A 15,917-nucleotide genomic window follows, 5' to 3' on the forward strand; every position below is an offset into this window, starting at 1 on the left:
ATGCATTGTTCCAGAAGTGCATTTGTGAAGTCAGACACTGATGATGGATGAGAAGACATGCCTCGCAGTCTTTGCTCTAATTCATCTTTTAGGTTGAAGTCAGATCTCTGTGCAGACTAGTAAAGTTATTCTACACCTAACTCAGCCATGACTTTATGGAACTTGATTTCTACAATGGTGTGTATCATGTTGTAACAAGAAGGGGCCATCTCCAAACTGGTCTCACAAAGTGAGGCGCATGAAATTGTCCAAAACATCTTGGGATGCTGAAGCATTAAGAGTTCCTCTCACTGGAACTAAGAGGCTGGGCCCAACTTCTGAAAAACAGCCCCACACCATAATCTCCTCCACACCAAATTTTACAATGGATACAATGCAGTCAGGCGACTACCGTTCTAACGGCAACTGTCAAAGCAAGGCTCATCCACTGGACTCTGGTCTGTAGCTACTGATTCTCTGGAGTTGGTATGCCTAGGTTGCCTATTTTATGCACTTCTGGCCATGAAAAGGATTAGGTGCATGGAAACACATTTATATTCAAATTACAGCATTGTCACCACTGTGAGTTCTCTTGTATCCAACTTTGCACCTATTACTGCAGAGATGGTCTGCCTGCATCCCACTAAACTTTACTGTTGCTGCCTATTTAAAATTGTTGGCCCTTATTTTAGGTAAAACAGCTCACAAAACCCATCAGTCTGAGTCAATTAACTTTAGAAAACCTTTTCGAAACCCGCTGGGTGTCTCTTCCTTTCAAGTCCTTTTGCAGGGTGAAAGTAAGACAGCAAGGCCTCTACTACATTGAGTTAATTGGATTCTGTTAATCAGTAAGCTCACTCGTCACTGAAGGAAGTCAACAATTATAATTAAAAAAGGTCAGAGGTTTGATGAGTAACTGTACGCAGTAGGGCTGCTTCTTTTTATGTGGCAATAAATACAGAAATAATGGTAAGAGGAAGGTTTCTGGAAGTCAATAATAGTTAAATGTGATCAATAAAACAGCACAATCAATAACTGAAACATTAAATTATTTTGCTGGTTTGCAGTAAAAAAAAACTCGTGAAGAACCTAATTTTTTCTTTGGGTTATGAGCATATTGAAAACATTTATTGAGGACATTTATTTTACCAAACAGTGAATTAAAACCACGATGCATTAGGGTGAAACAGAATTTCTCACTAACAAGATGACCGCAAGTGAAAAATACCAGATGCAGGATTTTATTATCAAATGGACTACTGCACTAAATGTGTTTATTTGCCCCTAAAGCTAATAAAACTTTAAAACCCCAAAGTGAACTGACACAGCAATGAATGCCTTTATTGATTTCAACTAAATCTCCCTGCAATGAGGCGTTATGTACACAAACAGCAGGCTTTAGTAGTCATCTTCAACTGATGACTGTCTAAGGTTTATTTGAACTGAGAATTGTGATGCACACCCAAAAAAAGAAAATAAAATACGCCACTGGCTGTGAGGGTTTAATATTGCTGCCAGCTCCACATGTTTAAGTCTTAAAATAAAATAAAAGCACCAATATCAACAACCACTTTACTATTAAAATGTATCAAGACATTTTTCTTCTGCTTCCTAATAAATCATCAATTGGTTACCAGTACTATAACTGGAGATTTGAGCAAATGAAAACATATAAAACTGGAACGACTCACAGTTATTTCCCATAATTAGTCAATCTGTCTATCTCATTAATCTGTTGTCCGACAAAAGGGTTAACCCTAAGGGTTCTCTAAACCTCAGACAAATAATACCGTAAAGTTATATTTTAATATTTTTTCTTATACACATTCCTCATGCCTTACAAAAAGCCTTAGCCATTATCTTTAGGCCCATGCATTCTTATTGTTTTTAGTAGGGAGATCCCGATCCTGTGCCAAATTTTGGATAAGAGTTGCAATTAAGGCAGTTTTAATTGATATGTACTGGACCCAAAACAAAACTGCCAGTACTTGGTGGTCCGCTGTCTGTGGTTTTATGCTACCCGTAATTGTTGGCAGCAAGTATTGCTACTGCATATTATTTGGCTTATTTTAAAAATCACAGCTTATTTTGGTTGCTGTAGCTTTTTGACCTGCTTTCCAGGTGTTTTTTTCAGATATCATTAAAGGACAAATGTATGACTTTATCATTTAATGGCTAAAGCTGTATGTGTTGAGTCAGATGATGTTAGAAAACAAATGATATACCTGTGGGTTAATTACGTAGCATATTGAAACCATCCTGCAGAAACTCCTGGTAGGAAAAATAGTCTGTTGCTTACAAGAAAACATAGAGACTGCTGGATCTTCAATATAACTGCTTAGTTAGTTAAGGGGGGAAATTAACAGTACTAGTGTTGACCGTATAATACTAAAGATATGTAGCATGTTAGTTTACTGCTTTTATAAGCTACTGAGTCTATGCACATATACATACATGGGTTTTATTTTAATTACTTCTTCCGCAACAGACTGGGACTTGTTAATGTCAAGTGCCTATTCTTAAATGACTTGGATTTGTATTAAAGACAGATTCATTTGGACATTTTAAATGTTTACTAAAATCTGAATTATTTTATTCTTTTGTTTTTAATTCTATATGCAGATATGTGAACAGAACCAAACTAAGCTGAAATCATATTTTACCCAACTTATGAGATGGCATATTTGTGAGGAATTTTATTGCATAGTGTTTCTGCATTTTTAAACTAAATACTGACAGTGCTAAATTTCATTTGTTTTTATTTACTAACTTAAGCACCAGATCAATTTTATTTTGCCTTTTGCCAAAAGTATTGTCTTTTACTGGATACTGCCAATTAAGTAGAGGAAGATTCCCTGCTTCAAGCTATAAACCCATTTTAAAAGTTTCAGTACCAGTAAAAATGTTTACTGTTCCCATGGTTTAAAATCATTTCAATAAAATACCAGAAAAAAGGCCTGGAGTCAGCAGTACACACCACTGTGTACCTCTGGTAGTAATACAAATCCTGCAAAATGGCCCACTGTTTTAGCTGACATTGAATTTAGATTCATTGCACTACTGAAGTAGAAATTGATTATTGATTTTTCTGAATATTGTTAGCTATAAAAAGTTATTTGTAAATCATTGTCATGAGTACAGAAAACTGCAGACTGGTTTTAAACAGAGTTATTGTCAACATTACTGGGTTCTCTTGCTCTCTATTTGTGTGTTCATGTATCAAAATATGTGTCTCGTTATATAATCATCAATATATTAGATTATTTTAGTTGGAGCAATGTCAAAACTCTTGCTTTTCAATTTTAAAAAAATCAATTCAAAAAATCAAATCAAGTGAGAATCATTTACCTACTAATGCCTACTTCTAACCCTTCTGATTGTTTGGTCTTCTGCTTTTGGATTTACTGCCTAGGCAGCAAATTTTGTTTAGTTTTATGGGGGTTTAATTGTTTCTTCACCTAGCTTAAATTCAGAGCTTTACTTTTTATTCAGCTCAGTTTGTTGGACCCACAAACGTTCAAAATGGCTTTCCTTAGTGTGTGTTAAACAAGAATGTTTGGCAAAAAAAAGACAAAAAATAAAATACAAAAATAATCCTTAATACTTCACCTGAGGATTTAAATTTATAAAGAGATTCTGAAAACTGGAGAAGTCAAAGAAGCTTAATGGCACAAAGCACCAAAAGATTTGTTTTAGATTTAAGACTTAATTTTTGTAACAAAAATGACTCCAAAGAGTCAAAACATTTCATTGTACATCAGTGACCCGGACTGTGCAAAAACAACCAGTACTTCATGTGTGGATATATTAGAGTTGATCTATTTTCATTTTTGTTTGTTTCACATGTCAAATTAGTTAAATGACCTTAACCATGGAGTAGTATGATGTAAGGAACCTTTAAGAAATCTGTTGTGGAACCTTTATGTAAAGAAACTGCACTTTTGTACATATATGACTGTTTAACTCTAAACAAAATTCTACTACTCTTTCTTAAAGCCAAATTACTCCCTGAATTGCTTCCTAACTCAATTTGTTCTGGTTGTTTTTAACTCTGTACATCAGGATAATATTCATGAACAACATAGTGGCTAAAATGGTCAATTTTAAGTTTTATTGATTTGTCTGCATCAACATGTTTAGAGGTTTCATCCATTTTGTTCTTTGTGGTATACATGTCATTGATTATGACTAAATACCATAGTCCCACTGCCGCTTAAGAAGATTCATTGTCCATTCATCACACTGATTTCCAATCAGAAAGGACATACAATCATTGACAGGTTCAATAGATTGTACAGCCACCTTTATTAGAAATAATACTCTAGATTTCCTGCTTTGTTTGAGGTAATGACCCAATTTGAACCAAGCTTCAGCTGACATACAGATTGCATGACAGTTGCCTCTAGAATACTTTAGTATACAGAAGAGTATCGTAAGTTGGTAGTTCACTGACTGCAAGATGTCCAGGTCTTATGTCCAGGTCCTATGGTTGCAAAACAAGCCATAATCTTAGCCCTCCACCCTGTGCTCTACAGTTGGTAAAAGGTGATTGTACATGAACAATGTGTTTGGTTTTGGCCCCTGTATGGGCTTGATATTGTACATTGTAAATTGTAAATTTGTATATTCTGTAATGCAAAAACAGAACAAAAGAGCAAAGTGTACCGGAGTCAAATTCCTTGTTTGTATGTACGAACTTGGCAATAAAGCTGATTCTGATTGATGGCTGGCAATCTTCAACTTCTCCTGGAAGTTATGTTAACTTGACACTCTGCTCCCTCTGCCCCCTCCCTTCCCTGAGGACATCTGTGGACCTGCTCAGAACTGCGTGGCTGGTTGATGAACATTCCATCGTATCATCAAGGACAATTACCTCTGTGACAGTGCTTCATGGACTTACTTTGCACACACTCACATGCACACACGCATATGCTCATATACGCACCCCTGACATACAGCCTTCACCATATCTCTGCAATATGTTGTCTTGTATATGTGTTGCTTCTTTGTGCTGAGGTTTTTTTTTTATATCTCAAACGGTATCCTGCTAAGGATAAAGTGTGAAGTATGATTTTTTCCTCTCCTCTTACCTAATGTGGTCTTTATTCTTATCCACTTTTTACCTAAATGTGGCTTCATAGATTTTTATATTTCTCAGAAGGATTGTAGTACAACTATTTCATACCAGTGAAAGCCAAACATTATTAGTATTTGAAAGTTTGGACCCATACTATTTTATACCAGTGACCCAGCTTCTCGACTTAGACTTCAGTGAGTGCCCATGACTGTAACTATTTGAATGATGGGACCACAACTGCCTCATACCAGCGACCTCAAGGATTAATATTAACATTTTTCTTCTAGCATTGGATGAATTCCCTACCACAGAGGACTTAATGAGCTAATTATCTCTATTAGAAAGATTGGATTAGAACCAGCTCTTACCAGTAAACTCCCAAAGATTATTAATGTCATTTGATTTGTTTTTCTGTATCATTGTAATGTTTTTCTTCATGTACAGTGCTTTGAGTGCCTTGTTGCTGAAAAGCGCTATATCAAACTTGACTTGACTTGACTTGACTTGACAGGCTGAGCTGAGCAAGCTGAAACCAGAAAAAAGTTTACATTAAGCAGTTTTTTCAATAACAAAGTAATGCAGTAAATGCAGCTGATCACATCATGGTAGATCAAGCAGAAGCTGATCTGAACATGTTTATGTGATCTATTGAACATGATGAACCCTTTCTGTGGTGGAAATCTGTCTACACCTGCTTACAGTCTTGTGTATGCTACAAGCACAGAAGGGGCCACAGTCCCTAAAGTTAGTAAGACCCCATCTTTCCTTGTTCAGACTTGAAAAGGACAATCTAAAGCCAAAATCTAATAAACAAAAGTTGTTGAAGATGTAATTTCTTTATTTATTGTTTATGGTCTAACAATCATGAAAGTAAAACAAATTAAACTAAATGTACTGGAAACATTAAGTGCCCCAAATTCAATTTGGCGATAAAACAACATGATAAGCCTTTTTAAACTAGTAATGTCAAATACTGGGTAATAATATGAGAACGGCTTAGCAGTATATAAAAAAATATTAACCTTCCAGTTAAAATTAAGTCAAATATGCAAATTATGTCATTTAAGAAGAAGATTATTTCCAAAGTAAATCTATCCATCTATAAGTACATGCTAGGCATGTTGTCAGACACACAGTACAGATAACCGTGCATGCATTTACTCACATGGAAGGCCAATTTAGAATGGCCAATTAACCTGTTGGAAGAAACTGGAGTACCAGGAGACAACCCACGCATACATAGAGATGTGTACACTCCCCACAGAAAGGTCCTGGCCTGGATTTGAACCCAGGACCTTCTTACTCTGAGGCAACAATACTGACAGCTACTCCGACATGCATCCCATGAACCTTCTAATATCTGCAAAATGATTCAACCTTCAGGTTATAGTTATTGCAGGCAGAAAAGACAGAGAAAGCCAACAATTATGACAGAGAGAAGAAAAGAAAAGAGAAGAGAAGAGAAGAATCATTACCTTTATTGGGTTTACTCAAGAACATCACCAGAGGCTTGACGATTTCTAAACCAAATACCCACTGTCATGTTGCTGAGCAACAATACCTCCAAAATGCAATCAAGGGTGTAATGAAACCAAACCTGTTTCTCTCAGCATTTAATTAATCTCCCGACTCGGAGACCAAGAATTCACGGGCTTTTGCCTTTCAACACTGAATTTCAACTTTGCTCCTATGAGTCTGTTCTGTTTTAGAATATGAAACAAACTAGTTTAACACTTAAACAATCATGTCCTAGTTGGTTCTAGATGGCACTGGCTGCAAGTTTGAGCAGACAAGCATTTATGTTATTTAAACTTTTTGGTAGTGTTTGTACAACCTTTTTAGGCTTACATGTTAATTACTACAGTGCGTAAAAATTTAAATTTCCAAGGGGCTGGAGAACAACTCCAGAGTTCTAAATTACCTCAGTGGCCTTGAAAGTGTTACATGTCGCAGATATTAGTAAAAACAAAATGTCGCAGTTTGCAAATTATATAGCTATTAGCTCCTTTTTACTGTCCCGACACGCTTGCCTAGGAGGAGGAATTGCTGCAAAGCCGAAGACTCAATACCGTTGACTTAGAGAGAAACCTACAATGTACCAATTGGCAGTATGAACTGAAATTGACCACATTGTATTCCCACTAGGATTGAAAATTAAAGTATACAATTAAATCTGAATCTAACATTATGAATGGATGGATTTGATTACACATTTCTGGATAGAATTCAGATCTGTTTGTCTGGTAAAGTAACTCAGGATGGTATTTGTAGTGAATTGGAGCTATGTAAATGAACTGAAGTGAACTGAACTGAGTAATGATGAGCAGCAACAGAGGACTTTAGTTCTAACCTTCATAGAAAATAATTTTCCAGTAGGAGGTGACACTTTTAAAACTGGGACGATCTTTCCGATTTTCAGATTAAAGTTTACTGTGCTTTTCAAAGTTAAGAAATCAGTGTGCACTTAAGAATTTCAAACAAATTAAGGAAACTATCTGCAGGAAAAGACAGTCTGAAGTTCATCATATTAAACCTACTGTCTCACTGTCTTTTTGTCATGCCACAAATCTTAGCATATCTAACATGGATCTAATTATGAAGAAATAAAGTGCATTTTATGAAAATAAACATATCATATGTACATTTTGCTTATCATGTGCAACATTTTGTATACTACATGTGTATTAGAATAATAGGAATAAAATTTGCTTGCTACTGTCCTAGTAATTACTAGGATGGAGCAGGTTACTATTGCTATGATGTCACCAATTTATTTATTTATTTATTTTCTTAATGGTTATCCGAACATTATTGTTAGGTGTGGTCTTCATCAACAAAGAGCTATTTTAAGTACTCAGCATGCAGATGAGAGTGAATCTTGATTAGTACAGACAAAGTGAATGCATAGTGTTGTATAAGATTAAGAAATGAAAAAGATTACACAGGCAGAACATATACAATTTGAATCAGCTTTAGCTTAGCCGTTTTGCTTACTTTTTGAACTTCTTCTACTTCCCACTCCTACGTACGGTATATTTAAGATATCTTAGCTGTGATGCTTGTGGGACAGATTCTTTTGGACATGTCCAGAAAATCTGTGGCAGTCTGGCTTACCTCGAGATCAGATTGGATAAACTACAATATCAGGCCATCCTGGAGCATTTTTACTTAAAGTCTCATGGTGTGATGGTGATCGTAGCAGATGTACCAACTTAGAAAAGCATTTTATCTTGACATTAACATACCACTTTAATGACTGTATCATACACCATTCTCGCAGCTAGATCCGAGGAGTGATCCAGCATTTCAAATAGTGTTCAGACACCATCTTAGTCGGGACACCACTCTACCTGCTACCATGAGAGTAATATCAACCTCTGTAGGTGTTTCAAGTTGTTCCAACTGAGTAAAAAAAGAAAAATCCTAGACTTTGAAAAAGGTGCTGATTGGGCTCAAAAATTGTGTATTTTGTGAGATATTCATGGGCCTTAAACTTTGTAACTCTGCAAGCATTTTATATGCTCAAAATACCATAAAATAATGATTATAACAAAATTTGCTCTTGTAATGTCTTGTCTAATCTCCACAGAGTTGTAAGAGCACCCATATAATTTGCTTTGCATATTATCATCCTGAATGAAGATGTACCGGAAGTTAGAGATAATCAGACACATTGATTTATGGAAATAATTATCTGAGCAATAGATTAGTCCCTATTTTATAGTATTTTATTTTTTTGCACTTACAGTAAATATGTTATTCAATGGAAAGTACACAAAGATCATACATGGAAGCAACAAGAGGAAACATTTTAGGTGAATGTTGTTCTGCTATAGAATTACCATATGCTTGCATGTTAACATCTGCAGCACAAGCAAAGAAAGGCTTAGCAACTCAGCCTGATCATATTTACAACCACTGTCAATATTTAATCACTTTCATAGATGCGTATGACAGTATTTATAGAGTACAGAATATGCAAATAGTGTATTTTATTCTGAAAATTACCCAATAGTCCCCTAGTGGCATACTAAAAATATGCTATTTTTGCAAAACTACAAGTAAGGCCACGAAAACAGGCTTTGTGATTAGGTCACCAATCTTTGCACCCACAGCAGGCGTCATCGCGAAGTTCCATCAAGTAGCAATCACCCACATAAAAATAATGGCAGTTTTACAAATTTCACAGCAGCAAGGACATATTTCACCCTTCAGAGGACAAGGGTTTGGGCTGGATGCAACTATTTTCCTATGTTCACCACGCAATGAGTATAGAGATCAGAATGGAAGAAGCTGATTCTGTGGACAGGTGTGGGTTACTATAAGAATTTGAGGTTGAAATGATTGAATGATTGATTGTGATTGATTGATACTTTTGATCACTGCCAAAAGTACCAATACCTGCTTTATTGACTATAGTTTTGCTTAAAATGCCAGAAGAAAATGTCTGACCTAAACCTCATAGAGAATCTATGGAGTGCTCTCAGGACGAAGATCAGAGACACCAGAGCCCACAATGCAGATGAGCCGAAGGACAATTGTAAAGCAGTCCAGGCTGCTTAAAGTTAGACCAAATGAAACAAAATAAATACAACACGCTGTTTTTTCAAAGTATGACATAATTTACTAGGGAAAGAAAGCTACCCAAACCAACCTGGCCCTATGCAGTTAAACCAACGAATTGACCGCAATACCTAATAATGCCCTCAAGAGTTTGCGATTACTGGCAATGACTTTTATATAGAATAAAGCCTCTGATGTTGGGTTTTTAAGCATAAATGGTCTGGTTAAGGTCATGCCACACCGCAATTGAATTTAAAGGATTAGTTTGGAATTTTAAAAGTGAGACGTTTTTATTGGTAATATTACTGTTCACATGTAGTGGAAAGAAGTTATATCAAAAATAGTTTTTTAGAAAAGTAAGTACATCCTCTGAGTGATGGAAAGGTAATCAGACACACTGCACTAACCCCTCCCATCAGCAGATTTTGTAGCTCAGCTGATGATAAATATGCTTGAATCCTTTTCCAATGATTGTGAAAGTGAAAAAGCACTAGAGAATACCATCGTCAATGCCGTTGCACTATTGACAATCTGATCAATAATCTAAAAGTTTAGTTAAATCTTGGTGGAGCTAGAGCACGCTGTGGAGTTGCAGCTGATCTGTGGCATTGATAGGCAGGCTCAACTAATGTTAACTCCTCATAGGAACATGGACATTAGTCAGCTGAACATCATCAGAGTTAATGGTCTGTTATTAAATTTTTTCACTCATATTTTGTGCTGTGCCACTGTTGTTTAAAAATGCTAAAATCCGCTAAAACAGGTGGCATACATTTGCTCAGAGTGATGTGACATTTTTCTACTCCAAATTTGGGAGCTATGACCATTCTAAAGCTAAACTTAGTTTTCCCATAGCCATTCAGAGGTGAACTTGCTGGTGTACTTTGGATTATTGTCCTGCTGCATGGCTGGATATTCTCCTTCAGCATTTTCTGCTAGAAAGCATGGTTCCATCAATTTCAACATCCACTGTAACTGATGTAGGGCTTCAAATGTTGTTCCAGGTACTTTTGTGACCTCCTGGTGAGTTGTTGATGCGGTCTTGGTGTAATTTTGGTTGGGCTGTCCACTCTTCATCATTTGAAAACTTCTTTTTGTATTCACTCGGGTTATCTTTGTCTGATATTAAAATTCGTTTGAACACTTGAAACCTTTAGGTGTAACCAAAAACACAAAGACAAAAGAAATCTGTAAGACCACAAATACTTTCTCACAGGTCATACGTAAAATGTAAAAACACAAACCAATCAGATTTCAGTATTTACAGGTAGGTGTCCTGATATTGTATGTCGTGCATTGTGGCTTAGGTGAAGGACCAAGGCGCAGACAAGAATGTGAAATCATTATGATAATTTAATGATAATTAGAACAACTCTTAGTATGGCAAAAGGAGAACAGGACAAGGAGCATGGACAGGACCAACAGGAAAAAATATTAGGGATGGAATAGAACATCGGGCAGACCAACAGAAGAATCCAGCAGTGAGTGAAGAGAACCAGAGAGCTTATATACTTAGGGAAGTATGTAGAATGACAAAGGGTGCAGGTGAGTGCAATCAGGTGATAATTTCTAATAGCCGAGGCAGAGAGAGGACAAAGGTGCTGAGGGACGAAGACTAGTTAGCAAGAGTGGAGCAGAACACAATAAAACTCACCTGAAACCTAAAAAACAGGAATTAACTAATAATGCTACATCTAACAAATAATATTGCAGATTGGATATGGAAAGACGTAAATAAACAACAAGGAAATGGTGAAACCACAAAACAAATGAAAAACATTACCTAACACCTAAGGATCATAACAAACAGTGCAACCAAAAAGTTCATTAAACACATGTGCATATTATAATTTTAAACATTCCAAAGTCCAAGCAGCAAACTGCCCTCTTTTGTGGCTTTTTTTCTGTAAAACACTTGTTTGGGCCTCGGCTGGAGGTGGTTGGTATTAACTCTTAAAGCTGCAAAAATGACAAAGACCAAAACCTTTGAGTATCACAGCTAATCTCTAGCCTCTTCCATGAAGTTCAGAGGGAGAATTGGTTGTCGGGAATCAAACCATATGTGAGCATACATTTATAGTAGTCTACAAGAAGAAGTGGGTCACAGTGTCTCTGGGGAACCAATCTGGTAGCATGAACCTTTTCTCCAACACACATGTTTAATAATGGATTGTAATTTTTTGAATGCTGTGTTCGTCACTGTTTAAAAGGGGAGAAGAAATATTACAAAAGTATGGACATGCATTGTAGATCTTATAAACAACATATTACAACATGTGTTTCCAATAATTTTTTCATGCAAAGGAAAAGAAGGCAGTGGCTATAAGGGATCATAGATTAATTTACATATATATCTTTGTGATATTAGCTGCATAATATCTTTACAATGTTACATTTAACTTTAAACATTTTATATTTCTCTTATAAAATTATGTATTAATGATCACAGCAGTGTATGTACATTTTCTACTGCTTATTCCATAGTGGGTCGCATATCTCCAGCAGTCTATGGGCAAGAGGCAGGGTACACCCTGGACAGGTCGCCAGTCCATTGTAGGGCAACACACAAACCATGCACAAACTCATTCATACACCTAAGGGCAATTTAGAGTGACCAATTAACCTAACAGGCATGTTATGGGGTAAGAACGCTGTCAAAAACAATGTGTATGTAAAGACGGAAATGTGTGCATATTACCCCATACATGTCTTCGGACTGTGGGAGGAAGCTGGAGTACTCGGTGAGAACCCACACATGCATGGGGAGAACATGCAAACTTCATGCAGAAATACCCCCAGCCAGGAATCAAACCCAGGACCTTCTTGCTGCAAGGCAACAGTGCTACCAACTGCGCCACCGTGCAGCCCAATTTAAGACACAAGAATTATGCACTGTTGGGTTTGTGCAGATGAAACTACAGTGTGAAGCAAGTTCCATTTAAAAAAGATGTTCTATAAAAGTGCAGAACATTTGGGAAATGTTTCCATATATTGGCAAAATCTGAAAGATGTAAATTAGCCAATTTCAACTACAAATGGGAAGGTTTTTCAAACAGATCACGTTGTACTTATAGTGAAAAAAGTGATAATACATTCAGTAGGAAAGCAGATAAGAATTTTACCTAAACATAACTTACACAGTCATATTTAATAAAGTTGAATATTATTGAAAAGCTAATTTATTGCACCAACTTAATTAACACATTAATTACACACAAACCAATGTTTTAAAGCGTTTATTTCTGTTAATTATGACGGTTTTCCACAGTTAATAAAAAGAAACAAATTAAAGTAGATTAAGATTAAAGTAAAAAAAAAGAATAAAGTGTGGGCTTCATGAAAAATATGTTGTGTAAAAGTCATTTTCAAAAGGTACTGATAATCTGACAAATGAGCCTCATCAGAATGTACTTACAGAGCTGTAATTTATTGAACTTGACTGTAAATAGAAAACTGTGACTTTTCAGTATATTCCTTTAGTTTTACTTTATGTATATTCCTAGAGGTTTACATTGCTGATTTTTACTTTTTTCCAGTGCCACAGCTACACAGAGCTGGGAGTAGTGATTAACAATGGGTGGGGCTGCTTTTCTCTCTCTCTCTCTCTCTCCCTTTTCCAGTCTGCCTGAGTGAACAACAAACCAAACCAGCACTTCCATCCAGCCTCTGTGAAGGGAGAGGATGCTCATAGATACACTCATAGATCTGAAATGCTGTGTGAGTCCTGTGGTGCAAATAGATCAGAGCAACAAACTCACAGCTGACACTTATGCATTTACCGAACTTGGAACAGGGAAAACTGTTTGGTTTGTGTGGTATTTGACCTACTTTTACTCAAGGAAATTAGGGATTTCCCTCTTTTTCTGACCACCAATGCGCAAAAAATAAATAAAGTATTATTCTACTATTCAACTGTGAAGGTACAAGTGTCAGTCTGTTAAAATGTTGTACATTAGTTTCTTTAAAGTTACGTGAAAAACAAACGTCTTATTACGCACCACAGCTGATGTTGGCTTGTTTGAACGTCTTAAACAGCTCTAAACAAATTGCTAACTATTTAATCACACAATATAGCCTCGATCATGACTAAACAGCATTCACCCTGAAAGGCTGTGTGTCATAGAGCCTGACCTGAGTCCGTGTAGCGCGGTCTGGCCAGGTCTCTGAAGTAGTAGATGAAATCCAGACAGTTGTCGTCCTGCACCTCTCCCTTTGAGCACAGGTCGGAGAGCAGTTCCAGAGCCTTTCGACAAATCTCATCTTCTCGTTCTGCAGGCATTGCCTTCCAGCATCCTTCTGACTGCTGCGGTTGATCCTCTCTGCCACACACACGCACACGCTCGGTCAAACAATCTATTAGTCTCAGCAAATCCTCCACCGGCGTAAATACGCACGATAGAAAAAGAGAAAGACCGCCAGATAGTTCCTACGCGCTCGGCGCATCCGTAAAATCTGCTAAAAGTCGATACAACCAAAGCTGGAGTGAGTTTGAGGTGAAAGCGCAAGCTTTAAGGTGAGATTTAAGAAGTTCTCATCGGTTTAAAAAAATCCGTGTTTATTTTGATTTGCAGGATTTTTAAAACAGTAGGTAGATTTTTAAAACAGTAGGTATTGCTGTTCTGCACCCTCCTATTCTTTTCAGATTGTTTTTTTTTTTTTTTGGTTCCCGTTGCTCAGTGGTGCTTCAGAATCAGTCCGTCACCGGGCTTCAGCTGTGCCAGTCAAGGTCCCTCCTGAATGAATGCGCTGCTCTCAACGCTCTCAGTTATTTCTCAATGCAATGAGATACAAACAGACAGACAGGAAGTTCAGCCTCCATCAGCTCCTCCTTCACCACCATCACAAAGCCTTCCAAAGCCCCAGCACAAAGAGAGGTCCTATGTGAAAAAGAGCAGAGATTTACGCACCACCTAATCCTGAACTACACTGTATTCCTTCTTTATTCATAGGTGCATCGTAATAAATCAGATTTTTTTTTTAAATGGATCGTTTATTTAACTAGTTCAGTTAAAATTAACTTATACATAGATTTATTACATACACCACTTATATTTCTGTCGGGGTGTGACATTTTGGACTTTGTGGTTTTTGTGTTGGTTTACTTTTGGTCTAGATGTTTCTATTTTTGGGTTTTGTATCATGTTTAGTTCTCTCGCTCCTAGTTTCCTTTAGTGGTTGCTTTCCTATTATTTGTTATGGTTTTCTTATGATTCTGATTATTATTATTATTGTAGCATGTTCTGTAATTAAATTGTTCCAGAGCATTTTTACAGTATACATTGTTGCAGCAGCTCTGTAGTTTGGATGTTCACGACAGTTTACAGCACGGGACGGGAGAAAAGGAGTGACGGGGTTTTTGCTCTCCCCCGACTGGTTTTGTACGGCGTGGCTGTGGCCGACAACAGCTATTTGAATAAATCGTTCCATCTTTACCGAGAGTCATCCTTGATAGAAGTTACAACGCTTAGACAGAGAGAACATTACTTTATATTTATTATTCTAGTTCCCTTGTCTTCCTTGTATTCTCTAGTGTGGTTTCTAATTTAGTATATCTGTGTTTATTTATGGTTTGGTATTTGTTCTCTTTGCTCTTCTTGTTTACTAGTTTATTTTCTCTGTTCCTCCTCGTCTTGGTTCCCCTTCTGTGGTTTATTCTATTCTGTGTTAGTTCCCTATATTCTGTTCTTTCTTGCATAGTTCCTTATGTTTAGTTTCTATAGTTCTAGTTCTCCCTCCTGTTAGGTCAGCTTTAGTTATTGTTTACATCTTGGTTTGTATTTATTTTAGTCCTCACATCCTCTGCTTCTCCCTGCTTTGTTCAGTCAGTGTTTGTTTAGTTTTGTTTACTTTTGTACTTAGTGGTTTCTTTGATAGATCTTAGGTTGTGGTGTTCTTTTGTTTCCCCTAGTTTCTCTGTTTACTTTAGTTAATAATATTCTTGGTTCTTATGTTTCTTTGGTTATTTATCTTTGTCCATAGCTTCTTTCAGTTCTAGTTCCCTGATTCTTGTTTGTTCAGTCCTTTGCTTAGAATTTTGCTTTGTAGTCATGTTCCCCCCTGGATTTATGTTATAGTCTGGCTCTCGTGTTCCCTTTCGTTTTATAGCCTTGTCTTTTATAGCTACTAATCATATTCCCTCAGTTCTCTGCAGCCTGGTTCACACCTGTTTTCCATTCTCCTCTGATTTCCTGCCTCTGTGTCTCATTGGTTCATACCTCACTCACTCTCTGCTTATAAGCTCTCTGGTTCTCTTTGTTCTTGGCTGGTTCCTTCCGTCTGTCCACAACTATGTCTGTGT

The 15,917-nt window shown here is 36.8% G+C and overlaps 1 protein-coding gene across 1 annotated transcript in view; it reads right to left on the reverse strand.

Moving 5' to 3' along the window:
• Nucleotides 1-14,391, reverse strand: part of syt9b (synaptotagmin IXb) — a 66,553-nt gene extending 52,162 nt beyond the window's left edge. The window contains exon 1 of the mRNA XM_047354821.1: nucleotides 13,751-14,391. Coding sequence (XP_047210777.1) covers nucleotides 13,751-13,898 — 148 coding nt within the window. The 5' untranslated portion in view covers nucleotides 13,899-14,391. The remainder of the gene's footprint in view (nucleotides 1-13,750) is intronic.
• Between the last annotated feature and the right edge of the window lie 1,526 nt (nucleotides 14,392-15,917).

Source organism: Girardinichthys multiradiatus, chromosome 2, assembly GCF_021462225.1.
Source record: "Girardinichthys multiradiatus isolate DD_20200921_A chromosome 2, DD_fGirMul_XY1, whole genome shotgun sequence".
Classification (NCBI taxonomy): Eukaryota; Metazoa; Chordata; class Actinopteri; order Cyprinodontiformes; family Goodeidae; genus Girardinichthys; species Girardinichthys multiradiatus.